At 42.6% G+C, this 27,269-nt stretch overlaps 2 protein-coding genes across 3 annotated transcripts; one reads left to right on the top strand and one right to left on the bottom strand.

Annotated features, from left to right (window-relative positions):
- Nucleotides 1–52: 52 nt before the first annotated feature.
- On the bottom strand, nucleotides 53–8,599 carry ubxn11 (UBX domain protein 11; the record flags this gene model as incomplete). The annotated part of the gene is made up of 14 exons (XM_079503657.1): nucleotides 8,507–8,599; nucleotides 8,352–8,392; nucleotides 7,656–7,763; nucleotides 7,137–7,237; nucleotides 6,037–6,088; nucleotides 5,876–5,955; nucleotides 5,363–5,492; nucleotides 3,920–4,137; nucleotides 3,411–3,488; nucleotides 2,845–2,971; nucleotides 2,217–2,320; nucleotides 1,985–2,052; nucleotides 1,245–1,394; nucleotides 53–284 (listed from the first exon to the last, which is right to left on the bottom strand). The coding sequence occupies exons 1-14, from the start codon at nucleotides 8,578–8,580 to the stop codon at nucleotides 53–55; spliced, it is 1,563 nt and encodes a 520-aa protein (XP_079359783.1). The 5' UTR covers nucleotides 8,581–8,599.
- A 1,358-nt stretch (nucleotides 8,600–9,957) lies between these two features.
- LOC306925560 (fasciculation and elongation protein zeta-2-like) lies at nucleotides 9,958–23,401 on the top strand. 2 transcript variants are annotated; one of them, XM_079504465.1, is made up of 9 exons: nucleotides 9,958–10,602; nucleotides 12,139–12,250; nucleotides 13,120–13,236; nucleotides 13,973–14,105; nucleotides 15,107–15,369; nucleotides 16,955–17,035; nucleotides 17,937–18,012; nucleotides 19,681–19,746; nucleotides 20,740–23,401. In XM_079504465.1, the coding sequence occupies exons 1-9, from the start codon at nucleotides 10,190–10,192 to the stop codon at nucleotides 20,754–20,756; spliced, it is 1,278 nt and encodes a 425-aa protein (XP_079360591.1). In that variant the 5' UTR covers nucleotides 9,958–10,189; the 3' UTR covers nucleotides 20,757–23,401. The 2 variants fall into 2 exon arrangements, with proteins under 2 accessions (XP_079360591.1, XP_079360592.1); XM_079504466.1 differs by lacking the exon at nucleotides 16,955–17,035.
- The last annotated feature ends 3,868 nt before the right edge of the window (nucleotides 23,402–27,269 follow it).

The raw sequence follows: 27,269 nt of genomic DNA, 5'->3' as shown, positions 1-27,269 counted from the left end.
AATTATCTCTCCTGATTGGATGACATTGGTATCCTGAAATTGGTACACCACCTTAAGTCCAGGTTCTTTCCCCGCCCCCCCATTTGTTATCTCCGCCAGGCCGGAGATGATGTTTTCTCCCATGGCCGTCTCTTAGTTTGTCTGTCTGTGAACAGCTGATCTTGGTCCGTAGCAGCAGTGCAGCGTTAGGTGTGAGTCCACAGGACAGGAGTGTGTGGGGGTTGTCGTCATAGCAGCGCTGTGGGAACACACTGATGATGTCATAGTCCATGACACCTGTCCCCCTGTGGCACAGGCGAGACGAGAGAGAGCGTACAGGTGAATTCCATGAACATAAACTCCTATACAGCACTGGTTCCCGAACACATTTTTATGGGTCTCTTTATTTTGTATTTTCCTACATTATCGTTTCAAAACATTTTCAAAAAACATTCCCAAAAAAGCTAAAATGAAATTAAATGTCTATTAGTGAAAATCTCCGATCTACAACTTCACAAAGCGGCGTGTTGTGAGCTTAAAGATCTGTTATTTTCACTAGCTTGGGTCCTGGGCGAACATCTCTTTTGGGTCTTGAGCGGTCTAGATCTAAAAGGTTTGGGAACCACTGGTATACAGTATACTTCTGTTGTATGATGAATCACGTTTTGAACTTGTAGATCAGCTATTTTTGCTATTTGGCCAGTTTTGAAAAATACTCACCTATGATAATGACTTTATACCCAAAATAGGAATGCCAGGTTGATAGTGGGATATGTGTTTATGATTAGTATAGTATTTCCTTTCATTATGGCTCAACTTCAACTTCATTGTCACATCACATGTTTACACTACAGTGGGTGAAACGGTTTAGTGCTGCACCAGTGGTTCTCATAGCGGGGTCCGGGGACCCCCAGTGCATGGTCCTTGAAGGTGTTCCAGGGGGTAAAAAAACCCAAACACTATATTACTGATAGTTAGGAACCAAACGGACCCTTGCAGGTCTGTAACTCCTGAGAGCTATGGGGGCCTGTGACCTCATATGTCCAAAAAGCTTCGCGCCGCGTTTCGAGCTTGCGGATGTGCTACTTTTGATGCTTTTGTGTGACACTGATGTATGATCAAGAAGGGCATTAATTTATGATAATAAAACAAAAAGTTAAAATATAATGAGAGGTTTCTGCCCAACATCAACCACATCAAACTGGGGGTCCTCGGAATTGCTTGAGAAGCACTGTCCTGCAGGACAGTCCAGCCAGTCGTCTCACCGGTGTCTGTCCAGATACTGGCGAAGGTGACCTATGGTTTCCGAGAAGCGCATTTTCAGTATGTAACTGTTCTCCCCGTCCTCTGACTTCACCCTCAGTGTGGTGACATCACGAGCTGACGGAGGCCGCGCACTGTCACACATCTCCAGTCTGTGTGAGAGAGAAGGTGACAGGGGTCACTTCTACATTATGTCACCTCATCACTGCAACATCACACATTAAAGAATCTGTGTAAAAAACAAATTTTGCGTTGGCTATTCAAAAATAGTAGATATATACTGTACAAGCTCGTGAGCTTCTACAAACATGGTACAAACATTTTCAGATGGGGGCAAGATATAAATCAATTTGGGTGGTCCTTTGAGAACTACTGATTTAGAAGGCATGTAGAATCGGCCTCAGATCTATAATCATTTTCAACTCACATATTTGATTCTGGGGGGTCCCTGGAACAAAATATTTCTGAGATGGGGGCCAAGTACATATATTTTTGCTTTGACCTTGACATGACAAAGTTTGAGCACCACTGATATAGCAACATCAAGTTTTTCATAAAACTGGATTTAGAAGACATTTATGAAGGCCAAACTGCATCTGTAGGTACAAAATCTATGATACATTTTCTATAAATAACAAAAGGAATCAGGGTACATTGCACTCTGATTTCGTTTTAGAAAATGTTCCATCCTTTTCTCTATGATGTAGAATTTCTGGACTTGATATTTAACATTACTGCGTACCTCTCTTTCATGGCCTGCAGCACTGGAGTTTCTACCAGAATCACTGAATTGCGGATGTCAGACTGTCCCTGTATTGAAAACATTAAGTGGAAATCAGACTGTGAAAGATGAGGCAGAGGCTGTATGACAAGCAGGAATGTGTATTAATTCAATTAAATAATGTATTATGTGTAAATGTGTATTGTATTGGGCAGCCTTGAGATTCCCTGGCATCCATGTTCTCTGGCCTCACCTGCAGAACAGCCTGGACTGAGTCCCGGATATCAATGACTCTGCCAGCCTTCACCACCACTTTGGGCAACTTGTTCAGGAACTGATCCATAGTGGTCTTCCTGCCTGTGTACAGGCAAGTAGATCACATTATCACATTTTATTTCAATTATACCCAGCTTGTATTTGCCTGGATGAGAGGAGTGATAAAACCGACAAACTCTAGGGCTGATATCTGCTAATCCTTACTAGGGCAATACTACAATAACTGATCAATCAGGGGGCATAGGCAAACACAGAGGCTCTGTGTCTCAATAGTTGTTGCTACATGTAGCAACACAATTTAGTTTTTGTTTTTTTAATAATAATTTGAAGGTTTTTTTAGAAGGCGTTTTTAGAATCGGCCTCAGGTGGGTTAAATAGATTAACATTAACTACTAGACCAAGGGCAAGTAGACCAAGTATTTTATTATGCAAGTAAGGAAGGAAGGGAGCCTTTCGAAACAATATATGTTACAAAATAGTTAAATTACATTAATAATAAAAAAGACAAGAATGATGCAGTACTTGACAGAACTCTGTCGACTACAGTATATACATAGAAGTACCACATTTCCAATTTGGTGTAAAAGCAACTCTGGAGTACAGACCAGGTATCTCAGAGGGGACCGTACTGGATGATTCTTGGCCTGATGCTCCATCAACAGACTGTCCTTTTCCAGGAAACTCAGCCCAAGGTCTCCTAAAAATAAATGTCTCCTCCCGTCTGTCATGTACCTGCACAAAGCAATCAACCCTTTATCTTTGGAGACCCCCCTTTTTACATCTGACAAAAGCTGAGACACCCCCCACACACACACACACGTCGCACGCACGCACGCACGCACGCACGCACTCTTGTTGCTGAATAGCAAAAATATCCCATTTCCCCCAGCTATTTCTTAAAACATTTTGAACATTTGGGGGGAAAAAACATATTTGTGTGTATTTTTGACACTATAATGGAATGCCCAAGATAGGGATTCCAGGTTGAAATGTGAATGAAAGCAAGTTGTGATTTTGTGCAGCAAGTTGAACATCTTGTGGGACATTTTGGGCCTCATACCTCATACCACCCGCCCCATGGAATGTCTCATGTTCAGACAGAGAACACTTGTCTGCACACGTGCCGTGCTGTCTCGTCATGTCCACACAAACACACAGCTGCAGTACGCACCTCAAAAGGCACTCCGTCCGGAAATCTCTGCCGGAGCTCCGATGGGAAATATCCGTCCATCAGGTCTTGCAGGCACTGCTGCAAAGAGCGAGAACAGCTGGATGTGAGCCAAGTTCATGATCAGATCTACAAGCTTGCAATGTGAGGCGTTCTCTCTCGCCAGCTCTTTAAAACAAACAGAAGAACCATCTTCAAGTGGGACTCCAATGTCTTGTCATTCAATCAGGAGAGAGAACCCTACAACGATCATTTATCAGATTCATTGTGTTCCTTTTCCTATTTTGTCTGCTCATCTATTGTTTCATTACTTAAAATGTAACATGCTAATCCTGTATCCTGTATGAGTTCTCTCTCTCCTGAATTGATGGGATGAAATTGGTATCCCGACCTGAAAATGTATTTTCTGTTTCATACTAAAGACCTGTAGTGACCGTGAGACCCCTCTTACTGAACAAACAGTTGTATCAGCGGAATATAGAGCTATTTAACACTTATTTGAACAAACCGACCTGGGTGCTGTGTTCCTGGTAAGAGCGGAAGGGTCCGTCAAACATCACAATGCCATTGCTGTAGAGCCTGAGCGGGACAGGGGTCTTTTGAGCCAGGTGTGCCCCCCTGGCTGTGGCCTGAACGAAGGACGTCCCCTCCCCAGCCAGGACGTTCAGCTCCTGGATGCTCTGCGCCACCAGGTCAAAGTTCATCTGGAAGCTCCTGATCACGGAGGAGGCTGCAAGAGCAGTGGTGCAAAGTAACTAAGTACATTTACCTAGCCCTGAAACATGACTGCCATGATGACAGTCATGACGCAACTGCAGCCTGTTTTACGCGATCGCTACCTTTACAGTCCAAACGTGTATATAAACATTCCGTTTATTATCATGGCAGTCATGTTTCAGGGCTAACATTTACCCAATTATTGTACTGTACAGATATACATGTTCATGACTCGTCACGATGCAACGCGCTGTGAGCTCAGAAACCACATGGACCCTTACAGCCAGGTCTGTAACTCTCAGAGTTATGGGGTGTTCGTGGGCCTAATGCGTACCAAACCGGGGGTCCTTGAAAAGAAAACGTTTGAGGACCACTGGCCTATAGAGCGTCGCAGTCCCGCCCCCTTTCATGACGACGCCAGGCCCAGGAAATGAATCCCAATGCATTTTTCCCATAGACATTTCAAAAAGTATTTATTTAAAGACCTTTTAAGCGTCGTACGAAGCCAACTCGAGTCGTGACAAATCATGACAACAAACACAATATTTTGGACCAAACAAAATAATTACAAAGAAGAAAAACAACAAAAAAAGTGTTGTAACCTGCCGTTTTTTTCTACTTTCTAATTTCTAAATACTTTCTGAAAAGTCTATGATGAAAATGAACGGGGATTTATTTTCCGGGTCTCTCGAGGGGGCAGGACTGCGACGCTCTATAGAGCAGTTGTTGGGTGCCGTGGCACCCTAGGGTGATGTGACACAAGTCTAGAGGTGCCGCAGAATACTATGATAATATTTGGAATTTATCAATATCACTTCAGTTTAACCACTTACTATAAACTCTCTATACTTTAGTATGATGGACCGCCAAACCTCCTCGCCAAAATATAGCCGATCTACAAGCTCACACGTTGTGAACTTATATTTGGTGAATGTTCCCCCCAGAATAGGGATGCTGGGGTTCAAGTGGTTAAATGTCAAGTATGTTATTATTTTCAATATGTCGTGACTCGTAACGTTTTCAGCCTGGCACATACTGTATCTAAGGGGGAAAGATTTACAGTACTTATTACGTATTTATGTAATATGACATATTAATGTAAGGTTCTATAAAGTATATAATTCAGGGGTGCCTTGGATATAAAAGTTATTTACAGGGGTGACCTGAAACCATTTTTTTTGTTGGATACTGGATTAGAGGCTTCCTGATATAGAGGAAGGAAAGGTTGGTGCCCCAACCTGGTTGCCACGTGTCTCTGTCTGAGGAGCTCTGTCTCTGGGAGGATTCATGGTCTTCTCCCTCCTCTTCACTGGTCTTACTGCTGTCTCCATCGCCCACCCAGATCATGCCATATTCACTCAGAAAACTCTGCCACGGACAACGCAGGAACCACACATTAAACACAACGTGAATCAACATTGTAGTGGGTCTTAAACTTTAAAGGACCCCCTAATATGTATTTGGCCGCCAACAATACAAGATATGTGTTTTTAAAATTATTATATTCTTTGTAGTTTCTATGCTTTGTTGTGAAAGAAAACAAATCATATCTATATATTATTTCTCGTAATCCCTAAAAACCTTACTACCGGAGTCCCCCAGCTAGGGCTATACTGTAAACTGTATAATAATATACACTATAGTAATTGCAGATCTACAAGCTCACAGCGTGTGGTGCTGTGACCTGTTGTGAGCTTGTAGATATTAATAGGTTAGGGTTCCATCGCTAGGGTTCAAGAAGTTGAACTTACCTCCATTTCATGTACTTGGGTCTGCAGACGGCTACATGAGTTAACGAGGTCGTCTTTGTCAGGCAGGTCACTAGCTGTCTCTAAATGAACACAGATGAATCATTTAGACTAAAGAAATTAATTATGTTTATATATTTACTTAGATAATTGCTGGGAGGTACCTGTGTTTTTAAGAAGCCTCAGTTTTTCTTCCAGAACAGAAATCCTTTTGTCCTTGAGGCGTAAAAATAGGATTATAGAAAAATATATTGCCAGTTAAAATACATCAACATTACAATTAACATACATTCATACCTGCCCTGATGAAGACTCCTGTGAGTCGAAACACGTTGGCTGAATTTTTACTTTTCTAAATAAAGTACCTTGATTTTATTCACCCTCTCCTCATTTTTACCTTTTTGAGTGCTCGGATCGCCACCTGTTTTTCAAGTATTCCAGTCCCACGGATCTTTGCAGCTATCTAAATAACATTCTGTACATTGAAACTAGAAGATGTCTGGTAAACAATGAGCTATGTATCTGTCTATGTAGCATGCAATCTAAACCACGAGCTTGTAGATGACTATTTTCAGTGCAGAGGTTTGGTGTAGAGACGAATAAAGAGACAAGGTAGGTGGCAGGCCTACCGAGTCAAAGAAGGTCATGTTTACAAAGTATTGAGGGTTTAAGTGGTTAAATGTCTGAAAACCAACATTTATCATGAATCCAATATGTAGTGAGGGTCCCTAGCCATCTCTCTCTCAGCTTAGTGGTCCTTAGTTGGCCTGAAAAACGTTGAAGACCCCTATGCTGGAGCATGAGGTTGAGTCTGAAGAACTGAGTATACAGATCACGGCAGAATGACTGTGAGTCTGAACGACCGGGTAGGCTATACTACCCAAATATAGAACAAACTTGGGAAAATCCTCATTCTACTACTCTGCCACCCAAACGTGGAATGCCCTGACACCACAACATCCATTAAAAGATGTGAATCACTGGTTTCTTTCAAAACTACCTGAAAAACTATCTATCAGGAAACCAAAAGGGCAGGTCAATGCAATTTCCCAGAGAAAGGAGGTGTCATTCACTGCTGACATTTCTCCTTTTTCTCCTTTGTAAATAATATTCGTATTAGATGATGACATACACGTATTATTGTGTTGTTTTTATGCTATGTTGATGAACTGAATACGGAACACAATGGAAACTTTTCTTTTGTGTTATCCCTTTAGCCTTGATGTCTGACTGTACCTCGTGCTGACGTGTGTTGGAGACTCACCTTGTGTTCTATCTGGTGAGCCTGGATCTTCAGCGTTCTCTCCAGACAGGCCAGTCGCTGAATCATGGACGACATCAGCTCATAGTCACTCGGTGGAATACCTGGGTGACCGCCACAAATACACAACATGAAAAATGTCTAGGTATTCTATGATTTAATCCATTCTGGGCGGGAACCCCTTTTGGTGTTTTAAGCATTATGTTATGCTTTAGCTATTGGAAAATAGCTAAAGCATTTTCATGATTTTTGAAAAATCATGAAAATGTGGCACAAATCTTTGAATATATATACTTTCAGAGCGAACGTTTTTAACTCAAATCTTTGCTTCTGGGTTGTCCCTGGAACAACATATTTACAGATGGGGGTCGGCGGCTGATGACATATAATTTTTGGGGTCCTTGACATGAAATATTGAGCACCATGCACTGATATAGATTTTTATTTTAAATTTCGACGTCAGGTCTAAATGGGTTAATTAGTAGAGAGGATTACACGTTAGTTATAAAAAAAATACCTTACCGTTACTGAGTGTATTGGAGAAAGATTTTGATGTTGACGTGGAGACATTGTCATCAGGCCGCTGGGACACAGTGGGAGGGTGTCGGCCAGAAATGATCTCTTCATATTCTGAAATATGATTGCAGCACTAGCAGTCACTAAACTGCTCATCAACAAGACATTTCGCAATCAAAGTCAAATGGTAGAAAACAGGGGGGAAATTCTTCATTATACAGTGTAGCCATTTTTGGTTGGTATATGGGCGTTCAATAGTTAATCAATGTAATTGAGTTAATTGATCATTTAATTTAATAATCGATTAATAATCGATCCCCATTTTGGGCATGTCATTATAGGAAAAATGTTAAGAACTGATCTACAAGCTTACAACATGATTTGTTATGCGTGATCTGCTATTTTCACAATTTTTGCAGGACACTGTGACAAATTAAAAAGGCTGAAGTGGATAATCCATTCATCGATCGATTCATATGGGCTATATAGCACACACACACACACACACACACACACACACACACACACACACACACACACACACACACACACACACACACAATTGAAACAGGCAGTGCTTCTATATTAACTATTCCATTAATCAAAAAAGGTATCAAAAATAATTGCTAAGAAAATAATTAATACTTGCAGCGCTGGTACGTATAAAGATTTGCCTTGTAATAAGGTAGTTGCAAGACCTACTTCTGGTAAGATTGTCCTTGAACGGTACCCTTCCACTCTCTCTGTGGGGGAAAATAAGGACAAACTTGTGGACTTTAATCTAAATATGTCATCTCCTTAGTTCTTGCACGTTTTAATTGTAAAGTTCCCCCCCCCCCCACACACAAGTAGCCTACCCTTGTTCCTGGTCCAGGGAGCCTTGGAGTGGAAGACGCCTGGTTTTCTTCAACATGGACAGAGGTGAACTCATTTCAATGCCCTGACTTGTCCTGACCGCCTGACTGAGGGAGCACCGACGCAGGAAGGTTCTCTGTCAAATATTTAGCTTCAAGTTCCTACTGTATTCAGCCCATGTGAAAAGGTCTGCAGCTAAATAAACAATATGAATTCCTCGATTATATTCCTGTCCTGTAATGTCTCTTTTCTGTCCATACCCATGCACCAACCACATCATGATTGTTTGGAGTTTGTTGCCGTTGGTAACCTGTGAAACCTTTGGAAATGAAATGCTGATGGTAAGGTCCTGTCTTTTCCACAAGGTGTCGCTTTATACCAGCTACCTTTATACCAAGACATGTGTACAATACTGATTTCTTTAAAGGCACATTTTTGTGGTTTTGTATAGCTAGCTTTTCTAAGTTGCAATGTGACAGCTCTGTTTACACATTTCTTTATGTTTATGTTTTCATTTGCCACTTGTTTTGGCAATATAAACAACACAAGCATTGTTGTTTTTTCACCTCCACAAACAGAGTACCCAGTAACATTATTCCCTGTCCTATTCATATGCAGATCCTTATTTAGACCAGTGGTGGGAAGTAAGTACTTTTTCTGTATTTAAGTACCCAGAGCATTTTACCGATTTATTAGGCTACTATAGTTTCTTTGCAGATTTAGTTTATTGTTAGAATTTACAATTTAGGCATATAGCAGATGCTCTTAATCCAGAGCAATTTAGGCCTACAGTAATCATGTTTTTACGAAAACATACTTTGCTATTGATAAATAACAGGTGTCAACAAGCTCACAGCAGACGTTCTTTTGGCAGGGAAAAAAGGGAAAAACTATTAAACAAAATAATCCTTAGACTTTTGTAGTATAGACAAGTATGGCCTATTTACAGTATACCGAAGTCAAAGGACTATATAGTAAGCTATTTTTTCATGTCAAGTTGGCATGAAAATATAGGTAGGCTGTATTTAAAAATATATTCTAACAGTTTATTTTACAGTAGCTACTATACTTGTAGTTCTAGTTCTACATTGTGTAGGCTATTATTGCTACTTAGTACTTATTTTCCTCCACCCTGGTAACGGTAAAGTGTATAGCCTAGGCTATATTTAAAATTTGACTAAGTAATTTATAAATTATTCTTAAAATGATTTAGATTTATTTGTTTATTAAATAAATAAAATATTAAATGTAATAATATTTATATTATTAAATATGAATAACTCTGTCTCCAATTAAATGTATTTATAAAATATGAAAGAAATGAGGAGGGGGGGGGGGGTGCTATCGCCTATGACAACCAATTATTAGCCAATCACAGTGCGGACCGTTCCTCCCGGGCTATGGGATGGATGTGTAGAGTTGCGTGTGACATTTTATTACTCTATCTATGGTGACATTCCATTCCATCGACACAGAGCAGAGGCACATCGTCATCATCATCATCACTGATGAGGAGGAGCGGCTCATAGCGGCTCTGGACTCGTCTGGAGGCAGGGAGGGAGGTGGGAGGCAGGCCACCGGTCCCGCCAGCCAGTCCAGTCCGCTCCGGGTGGCTCACTGCACGGCCACGGCACGGTGGGTCCACCGCCTCAGCCCCCACCCCAGGCAGGCAGGCAGCAGCCACCATGGCGGCTCCCCTAGCAGCGCCTCCTCTTCTCGAGGACGACTGGAACGACATGAGCCGATTCAAACTGCACGCCGGCTCTTGTTCTGAGCGCCGCCGGCGGGATAATGATGATGATGATGATAATATTATTATGGAACAAGACGTCGGCCTGACCGAACAACAAAAACAACACGGAGTAGAAGAAGTTGTCGTGGACCTAATGGACGTGCTGGACTTGAAGCATACGGATTTTGAAGAGAGGAACAAAACAATGGACAATTGTTTCAAGTCGACGGAGGAGCTCATGATGGTGGTGACCGACGTGGACGGGAGGCTGTCCGTGTGCTTCACTGATGATGATGGTGATGATCTCATCATCAGCACCGCTCCTGTGAGTCTCATCACAGAGGAAACGCTGTTGAAACGAGACCAGTGAGTGTACTGTATATAATATAATATGATGACACTTTGTTGTTCCCTTTAGCTCTCTGGTCCATAGCGTTAGAAGGAGTTCTCCTTAACTCCTTCTAGCTCTGGTCTGGTCCATAGCCAGCCCAGAGCTATCCTTATTCTAACGCCCAGAGCTATGCCTTTATGTGAAACTCTTTTGAGTTGGCTACTGAGGCTGTAAGTGTGTACATTTTCAATCCCTTTGCACTCTCTTCTTGTGAGTTACATTCCCATAAGGGTCCATTTGGTCTCTGACTCCCTGGAACCTCCCCAAAGCCCCCTGGGGGTACCACCAGGACCCCACTTTGAGAACCACCTAACTAAAGTACAAAGTAATAATAAGTAAATGTAGAAAGTTTGTATCAACCAAATGTAAAATCCTGTGCAAGTGCTGAATTGTTTACCATTGAGCTAATAGAACCTGCCTGCTTGTTCAGTCGGGATAAATAGAAGGTCAAAATTCACGTCAGATCCTGTGTCTATAGTTGAAACATGACATTTGACACAATCTAAATGTCTATATAGAAGAGCAGGGAGACAAAATAGAACCACCTACTACTACCATACAGATTGGACAGAATTGCATTTTATTCATACAAAAAGTTACATAGTGATGCTTAATGTTGCAGCTGGTAAAGGTGGAGCTGCATTTAATTACTAGTTAATGTATGTCAATAATCTAGTCAAAAGTACTGTCCCAGGACAGTGTTGTGTCTGCTACATTGTAAATTGTAGTCACTAGTGTAACGTGATCAGCCGCTGGCATCATGTGTACGTATCAGGTAGCTGGTCGGTGTCCATGGCTAGATGCTTCAGTTGCAGCAGAGTGACATGCTGCTTCTCAATGACAATTGGCATCTGAGAGAGCGGAGCATACTCTCTGAACGACACAGCTAAACTAAACAGATTTTAAGTTGCTGGATTCAGTAGGTATATTTGATTATTCAGAAGCAAGTACTCAAAAATGTACTTGAGTTATGTACAGTACTTACAGTATGGGCAGTTACTTTCCACCACTGAACATTACTATGTAAACAAAAGCAATAACTGCCTGGCTTCAGCAGGTGGCGCCAGACACAGCAGTATCAGCAGTGTTTAACAGCACAAAGAATCAGAATCATAGTTCCCATAGTGTCAGAGAGAAGAGGGCGGCAAGGAGATCAAGGCAGGAAAAATAAAGTACAAGTAAAGGGGTTTTCCTCACATCAGATATTGAAGCCTTTTTACAATGTCCAAAAAACTACAACATTTTTACACATTATAGATATACTGTAAAGGTGCAGCTTTTGTGATTTGTATTTATATACTTTAGTTTAAACCTTTTAAATCCTTTGATTTAATTTCGCACTCGCATTGCATCATCTGTAACAAAATGCATTTACTTGAATGCTGTACACGATGAATTAACCACTTACCGGTAAGCCCTATTTCAATGTTCATGAGGTCCGACACAATATTAAAATCACAGATTAGAAATGTGCGTGCCTGGCTCAGTGGCTTTTGTTAACCCCCCCGCAGACTCTGGAGAGATCTGACCGACAACTTTGGCCGTGTGATGCCGCTGGACTGGAAACGGTCGCGGGCGCGTGCCCTCCACCTCGCCGCCATGTTCAGCCAGCCACAGCAGACGGTCAGTTAAGCCTCATACTGTATATCATCTCTGCTAAGTGGAAACCTCATACGTCCAAAACTGTTCTTTTTCAGGATTAAGCTCAAAATGTGTCGCTTCACACCACGCTTCGAGCTTCCGGATCTGCTACTTTTGATGCTTGTGTGTGACGCTGTAGTGTGATCAAGTATAGGATGTTAATTTATGAAATAAACACAAAAAGTAAGAATATGGAGATCAGCGATTTCTGCTCGACAGCAACGATATGCTCCGTCGTACCAGTGTCGTGCGTTGAAAATAGCAGATCTGCAAGCTCACAACGCGTTGCTTCTGCACCACGCTTTGAGCTTGTAGATCTGATTTGTTTCATGCGTCCTACCACAGAGATTAAATGAGGCAATACAGTAGCAACCATCACACTTCTCTCCTCTCTCTTTCCCTCTCTCCTCTCTTTTGTCTCTTTCTCTATCTACATGCCCCTCTTTCCCTCTCTCCTCTCTTAACCCATTTTGAGCGGGAACCCCTTTTGGTGTTACATACATTGTTATAATTTAGCTATTGAAAAATAGCAGATCTACAAGCTCATAGCGTGCCAAAATATTTATTTCAGAAAACTGGAGGATTTAGAAGATTATTTTTTTTAATTTTGAGGTCAGGCCTAAATGGGTTAATGTCCACCCCCCCTCTCTCCTCTCTTTGTCTCTCTGCCCTCCTCTCTCTCTTTGCCCCCCCCCCCCCTCTCTCTGTCCTAATTTCCCTGACTCCTGCACCTCAATCTGTGCTGTTCATTTCATATAAATCCCAATCATTCATTGTGCCAGCAGGACAGCAGGAGGATTTAGTGACATGATTACCCCCCCCCCCCCCCCCCCCCCCTCCTGTCCCATCAGAGAGTATGTGAGGAGCTGGTGGATCTGTCAGACGACGAGGAGCTCAGGGAGCAGCTGGACATGCACTCCATCATCGTGTCCTGTCTGAACGACGAGCCCCTCTTCACCGCCGAGCAGGTAACACACACAGTCACACACACACACACACACACACACACACACACACACACACACACACACAGACAGACAGACAGACACACACACAGTCACACACACACGCACACACGCACGCACGCGCACACACACACACACACACACACACACACACACACACACACACACACACACACACACACACACACACACACACACACACACACACATGTTATGTTATGTTATATTAGCATCTGGAGTAACCACTAGGGCAAGCCTGGACCTAAGCAAAATATGACTAAATAATAAATATCTTATATCTATATGCACCAAGTCTGTACGTACGTCTGTAATCCACGTAACTCGAGAACCGTTCGCCCCACTGACTTCAAATTCGACACATGCACTCCACACCCCCACAGGGAGTGCAGTGTCGAGTTTGTCGGATACACCGTTGTCCAGAACCAGCACAAATGCCTCTGCCCTATATCTCCATATATGGAGCTGGCATGTTCTGACATCTGCATAGCGGTACCAGTCCCAAACAGGTACCGCTAACCACTCTAGTGTTACTAAAACTAAATGGGATTTTATTCAAAAAAAATGTGTGTGTGTGTGTGTGTGTGTGTGTGTGTGTGTGTGTGTGTGTGTGTGTGTGTGTGTGTGTGTGTGTGTGTGTGTGTGTGTGTGTGTGTGTGTGTGTGTGTGTGTGTGTGTGTGTGTGTGTGTGTGTGTGTGTGCACGCGTGTGCGTGCAATAGGTCATTGAGGAGATAGAGGAGTTGATGCAGGACTCGGTGGAGCAGGCTGCAGATCAGCACCCGTCCCAGTCGGAGCTCTCTGTGTTCAGCCTGGACCTGCTCACCTCCAGTAACACACACTGCTATGAGGACAGTGAGTATCTAACAACACATGCCGTTGAGGATTTCCTAGACTAAATGTTGTAGCGACTACTTCTTCCCATCGAATCATAGAAGACGCGTTTCAATCAAATCCAGAAAACTTCTTATTGTAGTTAAGGTGATTTATTAAGAAGATAACAAGGTGTACTGAAAATGTTGATAAATGAAAAGGTAGGTAAACGTAGATAAACGATTAAACACAGATAAACGGTCAACAGAAAATATTGAGCCTAGAGCTCACCCCCATTCTCTCACTGAATGCCACTGCCCAGACACACAGCTGACATAAGTAAAATGATTAGCAGACACACAGCAGGAGCTCATCAATTAGGTAAGAGAAGTGGAACATCAAAACCAAGGGTGGGAAAAAATAAACAATAAATAGAAACAAACAACAAAATGTATATTTTGGCTCCTACACTAAAACTGATGACGAAAACAACAAACAGACAAGTCAGAGCTGTGGACAGTTCAGAATCTTGCCTACCAGTGACATCACCAGTAGGCAGGCTTACAACGTGTCGTAAGGTTGTAGATCGGCTATTTTTGTAATTTAAATAAATACATAAATAAAGCGTGTCAGTCTTTGTACATTTACATTATTTGTCATATCTGCCCTGTGAAAGGTTTGTTCACGAAGCCTAAAAGGCAAACAGAAATACAACATTAATTTATTATGTTGATTTATGATGTATTTGATAATATGTATACATAATATGCTAGTTATTTCCATGCTTACACGAGAACCTCGCCGTTTACATTATTTACAATTTTAATGTATTAACTATTTTCCAATGCTCAATGCCAAAAACTAAATTCAATCATCAATTTCAATTATCTGTTTGATAATTGATAATTAATCGTGGCCACGTAAAATGTCATGATTGTGACAGCCCTGTGTGTGTGTGTGTGTGTGTGTGTGTGTGTGTGTGTGTGTGTGTGTGTGTGCGCGCGCGTGTGTGCGTGTGCGTGTGCGTGTGTGTGTCTAACCAGAGCTGAGGGCCATGAGCTTGGCAGAGCTCAACGAGCACCTGGAAGACGTGGATGCGACCATCAGGAGCTTCTCCGAGGAGCTGATAGTACAGCTGGCCCTGCGGGACGAGCTGGACTTTGAGAAGGAGGTGAAGGAGGCGTTCATCTCCGTCCTCATCGCCGTGCACAACAGACAGAAGGAGCACAGGGAGCTGCAGAGGAAGCAGAAGAAGACGAAGAGTGGGGCGGAGCGCGTGGAGAGAGCCACGCCCACGCTCGGATCGGTCAGTGTACCGCTTTGCTTTAACATTTAGACCTGAGAACAGATTCTACAAATGTCTTCTAAATCATGACAGTTTTCTGAAAAACCTAATGTTTCTACCGGTATATCAGTGGTTCTCGAACTATTTCATGTCAAGGACCCCAAAAACTATATGTAATTGGCCGCCGACCCCCATCTGAAAATATATTGTTCCAGGGACCCCGGTAGGAATGTGTAAATTACGTCAGACTTCGGTGCTCTATTGGCTCTGTGGGTGCATAATTACTGTAGTCCCAGCATACATTTTCTGGGGGTAGCATAGCCGATCTACATTTTTCGGCAATTTTTTGCCGAAGATATTTGATGTAGAAAAGATATATTGAGGAGAATACAATCATCTATTTTCTGAACCGTCTATAGTCCACCAATAAGACACAGAGTGAGTAAACAGAAATGGTCCCATTTTATAATGAGCATTAGTGAGGACCAATGATATGAACAGGGGAAGATTAAGGGGCTCCAGGTAAAGCTCAACTTTGAGGCCTCCCAGTAACAAACTCACCTCTTGCTACCCTACCAGCAATCTGGGACACGCAGTTGCTACACTAGTTCACATTCAAGTACTTCTTACACACTATTTTCTTTACATTTCCTGCTACACTTGGACTGATCCAAAAATCTCCTTGTCTCGGTTCCTTCTTTTGTTCTTTATATTCCTGTCTGTTTCTGCACACAGTGGTGCTAATCTTTCAATCTTAAGTAAGATTTGTAATACCACCGTGTAAAATACTTTGTTGTAAGGAAAAGTCCTGCATTCAAAATGTTCTTTAATCAAAGTACATAAGTACATTAATATCTACTTAAAGTTGCAAAAGTTAAACTACTCATTATGCAGAATACCCATTTGTACACTACATAATAACTGATGATTAACCACTTATTTGAATACTTGGGCTATTTGGAAATGTAATAATACATTTTTTGTAATCCAAATCTTCAAAGTAACTAGTAGCTAAAGCCGTCATATAAATGTAGTGGATTAAAAAGTACCTGTGAGATGTAGTGGAGTAGAAGTATAAAGTGACAAGACAAGTAAAAACACATTGAAATTGTACTTAAGTACATTACTTACAATTTAAAATACAATTTAGGCATTTAGCAGACGTTTTTATCCAGAGCGACTTAGAATAAGCGTAAGAGCCTCAGTAAACTAGCATCACAGGTAAACCAAGAACCTAGCATCAGTCTATACAATGTACAATCAAAAATAATATGTGTATTGAAACTATAGGATACCAGGTAAACCAAGAACCTAGCATCAGTCTAAACAATATACTATCAAAATAATAATATGTACGTAAAACTATAGAATACTAGGTAAACAATGAACGTAGCATCTGTTTAGATAACATGCTATCTAAATTCGTAACATTGTGGTCAAGAAAAATATGTCTCGCTAGCATCAGTCGAGTAGAAGGTGGCAGGAAGGGGTACACTCAGTGTGAAGCGCTAGCTACTTTCCACCACTGCCTGCACGTTTCCACTTTGCTCTTATCTCATTCCTTATTCTTGCTTTGCTTTCCTCCTTATTTCCTGTGTCTCTTCAGCGTTTCAGCATGGATGGGCTCTCCGCCGCCATTCAAAATGGCTTCCGGCAAACTTTTGGGAGTGGGGCAAATGAACGACAGGTTACTTCTCCTTACTCTTTTTCGTCAGTCTAACTAACTAACCCAGTGGTGTGGTTCTCTTGCTTTTTCATGCCATGTACATACCCCCACGTGATATATATTCCCCCGCGGACCCCCATCTGTAAATAATGTGTTTCCAGGGACACCCAGACAAGAATAGTGTTGTTAAAATGTTTAAAAAATATTCCAAATTTCTCAAACTAGAGGTTTGGGGGCTTTGTGAGCTTACCCGTAGTATACCTCTGTCCCTTTTGTGCCCATATATGGAAATCTCTGTAGCTGTCCGTTTGGTGACATGTGTGCCTTTTATGCCCATAGATGAAGATCCCTGATGTCATCAGGATATCATATATGCATATGGATATATCCATATATGGAACTGAAAGATATTTTTGTGCCTGATGCCACGTTGAGGTTAGGCAACACAGTGGCAGATACAAGTCGATCTACAGGCTCACAACACGCTCCAACCTGGGCCTTGTGAACGTTATAGATTCACTATTTTCAACTATTTGGTGTAGACTCTAGAGCAGGGTTCCCCAATTAATTTTCCTCGAGGGCCATATTTTGACTAGGGTACCAGGCTGGGGGCCGAGTCCGCACGCGTGAGGTCGAGGTCTTGCCCTGAAGATTCATTTTCAGGGCAGGACCCCATTTGAAAAGGATGCCCAGATTGACATGCATAGGCTACTGACCCCCATTTAATGGCATTTATATCTGGGACCCCCCCCCCCCCCCCCCAAAAAAGGGGGCGCTCCGCGGGCCGCAAATGGCCCGCGGGCCGCCTATTGGGGTACCCTGCTCTAGAGGGATAAAAGGAGCTAGGACTAGTCCCTGGGGGACCCCAGTGTAAAAAAGGTATGTAGTGTTTAACTCCTCGTCCTTCTGTGTTGTGTCTCAGTATCTGACAACGGTCATCCCATACGAGAAGAAAGCAGGACCTTCATCCGTACAAGACCTCCAGGTTCTCACCCAGAGTGAGTACCGGTATCTCCTCTAACGATATAAAGTTCTCAGTCCTAGGGTTGATTGATTGATTGAGGAATTTATTAACAGTTTTGGAGAATTACAGTACATTTCAAGCACAACTCAATACAAGACCGTTAACTGTGGACGACACCATAAAGCATTACACTTGTTTACAATAGGGTCCACCATGTTCAATTCATCATAACATTTAGAGACGTACAAATATACACTACTTGGGATCCGGTCATCCGGAACAGAATGAGCAAACTAGCAATAGAATACATGTTCAGATTCAGAAGCATCTTGCATAAAACCCTAATGAATGAATGAATGGATATTTCATAAAAGCACAAAGTTAAAGCATCAATCTGCAATTTCTTCAACTGGTTTGCTGTATGCATTGGAACAATAATCATAATTCTACATATTGCCTCTCCAGCTCTTTGGACCAATCAGAAGAGAGAACTCATACAGGATACAATTTTGATGAAACTTCCAATTTCATCACTGTAAAAAAAGTAGACAACTTTGGAACACAAAACTGAAAATGTATTTTCTGTTTAAAGAGCTGGAGAGAGGGAGGGGGAGACCGCTGTTATTGAACAAACACACTATAGCAATGGTTGACATCAGATTCTTTTTTCCTTTTATTTAACCTTTATTTAACAGTAAAATCACATTGAGACCATAGTCTCTTTTACGAGTGCGCACTGGCCAAGAGAAGAGGCACATAAATGTTACACAGCTCTGCCAGTAACAACAAATACAGGACATGACAAAGACAAACATATGACATCCATAATACCAAGAACCTACTACCAGGGAGGCTCAGAGAGAGTCTAAGTAGCTAACCAAATACAGACTAATAAAAAGACTAATAAGAACAATACATCATAACCTAATATAAAACTAAGATCACAGCATTTGCTACTTGTCAAAGCAGGAGTAATGGCTGGAGAGTGTGCCCAAGGCAATCTTCTTAAAAGTCACTAGGGGGATCAAAGAAGCCAATTTTAATCTGGTCTGTAGATCGTTCCACGCCCAGGGCCCAAAAAAAGTGTGTGTGTGTGTGTGTTTTTTTTCCCTGCCTCAGATTTGGTAATGGGTACGACGCATCCAGGCGTTTGATCTGAGGAAGGGGATTTACCAAGAATGGCTTTGTAGATAAAAGTGTACCAGTGTAGCAGCCTGCGAGATGCTAAGGAGGACCACCCTACTAAGGAGTACAGAATACAACGGTGTGTCCTGTAGGTGGAGCTGGTAACCAATCTCAAAGCAGCATGAAAAGGGGATCAAGTCTGCCCAATGCAGAGGAACAGGCGAATCGGTAGAATACCAGTGGTTCTCAACCTGTGGGTCAGGACCCCAACATGATTTGGGGAGGGGGGGGGGGGGGGGGGGGTCCCCAGATGACAATGAAGTGACAATTTATGGACTTTTCAGACTGTTTTGATACTTACAACCTCCCAGCAGCTAGTGTTGGGAGCTTGTAGATCTGCTATTTTCACAATATTTATCCATGGAACCGAGTCAAACTAAATGTAATGGCTCGGGGGGTCCACAGTTCAAATATGATTATTATGGGGGGGTCGTGGCCTAAATAGGTTGAGAATCACCGACTTCTACTACCTTTAACAGAGAAGACCCGTACTCAGCACACCTTTGTTGTGTTTCAGTTCTACAGGCGATGCTGGAGGACAGTGACAAGGTTCCCAGCCTCTTAACCGACTACATTCTCAAAGGTGAATCCAGCTTATGGCGCATACTGTATCAGTAGAATGTATATATATTGTATATTGTTATTGCAGAAACCTCTTATCTCCATACTTTTTGTGTGTGTGTGTGTGGGGGGGGGGGGGTTGTTTCCTCAAACGACATGACAACCGGCAATAGCAATAAGACACACAATGAAATAAATGAATGGCAGTGAATGGCTCGCAACTATGCTAGCAAACACATACATGTGTTACAGATGTTCCTCCTATTATGACCATATGGACACTAGGGTTCTAGTGTTTAATGGTTTCACATCAAGCAGGAAGTCTACCATCCCACCCACCCATTTCATGTACTTTGGTTACATCTTTCTCTCTTTTTCTCTCTTTTTTAATTTGTCCAATGTCTCACTGCTTTGCGCTCTCTAGCTCTGCTGTAAGAGCAGCGGATGGATGCAGAGGTTTGTGACACATTGCAGTGTGATTCTGGCGCCCTCTCCTGGCCAGTGGCCACTGAGTCTGCTGATCCTGGCCTGTCCCCTTTTTCACTTCCTTCCTTGGTTCCTTCACAGTACCTGTGTAGGGCATGGTAGTCTGTGTGTCACAAGACTACTGATGACTCACTTGTCCACATCACAGTTAAAGTAGACTGGTTGTTGTAATAAAACAATCTGACTTCACTAACTTCTCTTGTGATGTGAACCTGTTCATTGCTTGTTAACCTGTAACAGCAGCAGTACAGTGGTGATGATGCATTGACATTTTCCTCATGGTCTTCCCTTAACACTGTTTAGCATTGACTCCTATGCCTGTGATCTCTAAAGTCCAGTATTTTCCCCTCAATCTGCTTCCCAAGTGGTCTGTGTGCAGCTCTCGGCCAGTTTAGATTGCAGTCGCAAAATAATTTAATTTAAAATAGATTTTTGATAGATGTTTCCGTCTATAATTCTCCTACAGTACGTAGCTCTAATCAGTCGCAGCTCTCAGCTCTGCTAACTGTCCTGTTGTGTTTGCTGCCAGTGGTCTGTCCCAGGTGAAAGCGAGCGATGATGCCGATTCCCCATGATGAGAGCGACGTCAGGAATGAGGAGACCGTCTTCCAGGTCAGCAACCAAGAAGAAAGGGCGTCATTTCAGAGAAATATAGTGATCACTTAAGGCCTACTTCAAAAATGGAGAAAATCTGCATGAACAGAATTTGAGGTTAAATGTCAACTCTATAGGGGGTGTCACTTGCTCTGGGACCCAATAGCCTGGAATCCAGACTGATTCGCTCCATTCAGCTGACTTTACTTTTTGAGGGGCAGTAGCCCCTCCAAAGTCTGGCTTTCGGAAATTAAACATCATACATCACATTCCGTGCTCAGCCAAATCATCACTATGGGGTACTACACACAGACGCACAAAGCTGGACATAGGAGGGGCTAGAGAGTCGTGACCCTTAAAAAACAGCACCCCACGTGACATCATGTGGCAGCCAAATCTATGGACTTTTAATGATTTAATGTTTGCTTAAAGGAGCACTTTAGACAAACATTAAATGGCTTGTTTAAAGAAGTGGGGTGCACCTCACTTCACACTAGTGTGATCTTTGAGGGTCGCTAGCCCCCCCATGCCCAGCTTTGTGTGTTTGTGTGTAGTGATGATTTGATTGGCTGAGCACGGAATGTGATGTTTGATGATATATGATTATGTATGACGATAAGAGCGCCCCTCACTTCACACAGGGTTTTTTTTTAAGGGGCGCCAGTCCCTTCTATAAACAGCTTTTGTCCCCACACGTCTCAAGATTTGCCATTGACGATGAACGGAGAAATTACGTCATAATTCCGCTAAATATGATGTAAATTAAACATCAAAACATTAAACGCGACATTGAAGGGAAAATTTACGTCATATGTAAACGAGCAAATCAGCTAACCAATCACAGGCAACAGGCATTCTGATTGGCCAATGGCCAGTATGAGGTGTATGATGATAAGAGCTGATATTTCCGCAAAATATGACAGTCTATATTTTTTATATTAAATATACATTTTTATATACTTTTTTAAACATTGTATCATGGTTAAATGATAATAACATAAATTGTACGATAACAAGAGCATTTCACACGGGTGTGATTTTATTCTTTTCACTTCGCTTGTAGAACTGTCCGTTTTAATGTCATTGTTGATTGGATAGTGCTCAACAAATCACAGTAAGTGGAAGTGGTTTGAATTTTCAATGGAAGGCTCTGGTCCCGCCCCACCCACAGACCAATCAGAATCCTTGGCCCCTGGGTTTCCGAGACACCGCCCCTTTCACATAGGAAGCTTGAACTTGTCTGGATTCCAGGCATGACGCCCCTGAAAGGACTAACTGTATTGTCTTCTCTTCAGACTTAAGCACACTTAATGTATTTCTTTGGATGTGTGGTTTTACCTCAACATACTCCTTTGTTGTTGTTGTTGTTGTTCTATACCTCATTTGGTTTGATATGGTTTTGTGTCGAACGCGGCGATTGTGCAGACCTTAGTGTAGTCGCCGACCTGTTGTGTTTTTAAATGTTCCCATTGTTGCAGTGTTCATTATCCTTCAAGACGAAAAAAAGGGAAATGCTTTAAGAAATATTTAGACTAACCATATAGGAGACCATAACTATGTTTGGAAACCGTGAGCCTTTCTCACTGGATACCAGTTATAGCAAAGGTATAAAATTATGATATTAATACCTTTAATAATACCCCAAAAGGGTATTCATATGGCAAACCCTGCATTTCAAACAGGAAATTACCAGGGGACCACCTGGGGTCCAAATGGACGCTTGCGGGTCTGTAACTCTGAGTGTGCACAGATGGAACCAAATATGGGTCTATTTCGTTCAATCTGTGTACTCAGAGTTACATACCCGTAAGGGGAACCGAATGGACCCTCATTTGGTTCTATTTGTACACTCTCAGAGTAACAGACCCATAAGGGTCCATTCATTTGGTCCCCCCGGACCCCACCTTTGAGAAACGGTGGTCTTAGCATTTATTATCAGATGGTGGAGACTGTTAATTATGGCCATGGGATCGTGACCAAAACCACATACTGTAGCACTGATTATTAACTATGCATTTTAGAGTTGATACTTGATTAAATATGACCTGAACACTGTTGTTATTCTCGCTGAAAAAAGAAATTAATCTGTAACTTTAGCGTAGACTGGGACTGGGCAATATATTCTATCGATATTCTGAAATGACACAAATATATCCATATTATATCCATATCGTGATATGAGACGAGATATGATCTGGAGATTTGGGATTATCGTAGTATCGTGACATGGCATAAAGTGTTATAAGTATAGCCGATCAACAAGCTCAGATCTGCTATTTCTTTTTGTTTTTTGAAAACTTATATAGCTATAATCAAATATAGCTATTGTGATATTTGATTTTATCCACATTGCCTGGTCCTAGCGTAGACCTGCCTGATCTGCTATAGGTTATACTGTATGGACAATGAGCTGACATTGTCGTACGTATTTCCATACAGATTTCAAGCTGCCTTTGTCTCTGCCTGAACTTTTGTACATTTTTGACATTTTTTTTCAATGAATGTGATACGAGTCATACGACCAGGCTATTTCTCTGCTTCTTGATTTATTATTTATTTTGTACATACAGTATATCAAATATATAGATTCACAACAACTATCGGATACATTTCGACTCTTCTTTGTTTACTTACTAATTTGACTTTGAGAATAATAATGAGAATATGTGCTGTTAAATGTGCAAGAATGTTTATTATTATTATTATTGAAGCTCGGGGGTCCGCCGTCTTGGGTGGGGGGAGTATCTTCATTGGAGGTTTGGTCTAGCTCCTGAACTTCTGCTAGGAGCTCCACGGATATAGATGCATGAATTCTCAGTGTGTCAGTGAGTGTGTATCGGCCCTTCACTCGTCTGAAGAACCAACTGACTGGTCGCTGTCAAACTCAACGCACATATCACTGAGGAGTGAGGAGGGTGTGGTGTGAAGTCAGACGCCTCCACATATCACTGAGGAGTGAGGAGGGCGTGGTGTGAAGTCAGACGCATCCACATATCACTGAGGAGTGAGGAGGGCGTGGTGTGAAGTCAGACGCATCCACATATCACTGAGGAGTGAGGAGGGCGTGGTGTGAAGTCAGACGCATCCACGGTTGTCCAGATTAAGAACAACCAATCCGACCGATATGCTCATACTGTATATCTCTGCTGTCGGGAAGAAACCACCTAACTCCAAAATGTTCATTTTTCAGGGAATAAAAAATCTTATATTTTGAAAACAAAGCAATACTCCCTCATCAAAGTTTGTGGTGTGACTTTATTTATTGTCAATTACTTGTATGAGAGGGGGAGAGGCTGAGGTGGTTAGCTGTGTTAGTAGAGGGTCCAATGGAGTTAAGAGGTTTGAAGCATTTTTTTAAATCTGGCCTACCGACACTGCCCGTCTAATTACCAGACCTCCGAGGGGGATTGCTATGGTGGATGGTGGTTAGTCTGGTGACACTAACGCGAGCGAGCTTACTCTGTGGTGGAAAATAATACAACTTATACAAGTACAGTATAATACAAGGGACAGAGAATGACAGCTTGGCACGCACGACAGATGACACACAGATAACCCTAACTTATTTTTGTAGAAGAGGAAAACTAATATTGTTTATGCCGTTTGCTTTGATTGAATAATTGATTGAACACGTTCGCCGTAACATGATTTGATTTGTGTTTGTGTTGATTATCGTTTATGAATCTAATTATAGTAAACTATCTGTAAATCGAGAACCGTTCGCCCAACCGACTTCAAATTCGACACGCGTGGCACACCACCAAAGGGAGTGCAGTGCCTGGTGTTGAGTCGGACCCACGGCTGTCCAGAACCGCGGCAAAAAGGCCTCTGCCCGGGATCTGACATCACAACACTCCACATTTGGGCATTTCTTTTTTTGTGTTTGAGTCAGTTTAATTGAGTGATGCAGTAAACACTTAACACTCTCTGTATACCACAATTCCAGAGAAAACGTTGGAATCACAGACAGACAGAGGGCAATGTGACAACAGATTGGCAAACATTAAGATCACTAAAGACAGTTTGCTGCTGAAATCTCTCTTTAAGTCGAAGGTTCCAGCCGTCCACAATGCACTGAGTGTCTTTGTGCAGAACTACTGGAATGTTGAAGGAATACAGCAGAAATGTATGTTCTCCACAGCACGCCTTCCATGTCGCTGAAGCTTTCGTCACCATCAATGGGGTCATTGCCAGGCAGTTCTCAAAACTTCTGTTCTGGTCAAACCAGTAGGTTGCTTGTGCTGTTGTCTTGGTTGTTTTATGCCACAGGCTGTGGAGTCATCAGATCAAAATCGGACAGATTTCTTGCAACCCAAACACCAGCTGCAAATAAACCCAAGTTGACCAGTAGGTTCCTTCTAAAATCTTTTCTGTCTGCTGCGAATTGGCAAGCAGACGTGATCCATCCTACCACACCAGGTGGTCGCGAAGAATCCTTCTTCACAGCCGCTCCGCTCATCTTTCTTTAATGCGACCTGTAGAGACGATTTCCTATATTCAGATCTTCTTCTTACTGAACTGGCACACTTCGTCGGTCTTTCCCTGACACTGGCACACTTAGTTAGTCTCTTAGATCTGGCGCTTCTGAGTTAATCTCTCTGGAACACTTCTGAGGAACTCGCATCTCTGGCGGATCTGCGTCAGACTTTATAGGGTGACATGACGTCGTGGCCTGGCGTCACGCCACTGACCGTTTCCGTGACAACGCGGCCTGTTATGTGAGTGTGACTGACTGTGTGACATGGAACCACGCGGAGCAGAAGGACATTTGGGCATTTCTGACACAGAACTCCATAAGATGGCCTGTTCTGACATCACAACACTCCATATTTGGGCATGCCTGTGACAGAACTCCATAGGAATAAAGGGACACAGAGAGACACATACATGCAGAAATCTCCATATTATGGGCATAAAAGGGACACAGACACAGGTGGAACGGGTACTATGCATTTCCGGTTGTCCAGAACCAGCACAAAAGCATAATTTGGCCTGCTTGACAAAGAACTCCATATATGGGCAATTGGGCATAAAAGGGACACATGTATAATAACTGGGGCATGCATTTCCGGTTGTCCAAAACCAGCCCTAAAGCCTCTGCCCGGGATCTGGACCTGATCACCCCTATGTCAACATACTGTATATGGATCTGGCCTGTTCTGACATCAAAACACGGGCACTGCTCTAGTTATACTAAAATGGATAAAGATGAAGAGAAAAGAGAGCTTTTTCCAGTACAATAATGTTTCAAGTTTACACATACAAATTAAATTACATTAATTACCAGATTTACACTCCATTGATAGAATGAGGGCCATAGTGATGACATCAGAGATCTCCATATATGGTAATAAAGGGACAAGGAGGAGAGAGATCTCCATTTATGGAGTACTGCATACGTGGTTATGGTTTATGCATGATGTCAGAGCAGCGCTCTCTACAGTATAAAGGTCAAGATAACTGGTTCAGGATGTTAGTTAGAGTTTGTGTTCATCCATGGACCTCTGATCTGCCTGATCTGATACAGTTGAAAGCGTTCTACTAATTTGTAAAGCTTTTATTTTGCTCTACCAGGCTTCACCCAAGCTTCACTACGTATACTTTACGTTGAATGGAGCAGCAGCAGCAGAATTGTTTGAATGGTGACATGATGCCACCTCTTCCTCCTACAGGGAAGATGAGGAGAAGAAGAGCAGCAGAGAAGACGGCACAACCTTATGAGTCATGGACTCTTCTGTCATCATCAGGAGGACCCTTTGTTCCTACAACCGTTTACCACCCCGCCATCCTTCCTGCTTACGCCACTCCTGACGCAAACAGTGCTGGTGGTGGCATGCAAATGCTGCACATGATGTCACCCAACCAGGTGGCGTATCCAGCTGACACGTCTGCCTATGGGGTGAGCAACCCCGGCGGCTCAGGTCTTCCTGAGACGTCCACCGTGATGCTCAGTCCCCCGCGGCCTTCCGCCACGACGACCGAAGACCCACGCAAGAGGCAGCTCCGTCTGCAGAGGAACAAGGAGGCTGCCAAACTGTCTCGGCAGAAGAAGAAGAAGTACGAGGACTCACTCAAGAGTCGTATCTCGATGCTGGAGGCCCAGAACCAGCAGCTGGCCAACTGGGTTCAGCGCCTGGAGGCTTTCTGCTCTCAGTACGATAATCTCCGTTGTGGTTTATAGACTTAGTACCACTATATGACAAATACTCTGTTACGGGTAGAAGGCCTCAGCTGTTCATCATTGCGACTGAAGGTCGCAGATTACTATGAAAACTCCAGCTCCATATATGGTTGCAGTCCATTACCCCTCGTGACATCACGCCTCGTCACACCTACAATCCCTGTTATGCCCATATATGGAGATCCCTGATGTTATCAATATTAAGCCCATATATGGGAACGTCGTGAGTCACGCCTCGTGACACGCTCCATATATGGAGAACCATATTGTGACAGTCTCATGTT

This window comes from Electrona antarctica (assembly GCF_951216825.1).
Source record: "Electrona antarctica genome assembly, chromosome: 6".
Classification (NCBI taxonomy): domain Eukaryota; kingdom Metazoa; phylum Chordata; class Actinopteri; order Myctophiformes; family Myctophidae; genus Electrona; species Electrona antarctica.
This window is presented reverse-complemented; position numbering and strand designations above follow the sequence as displayed.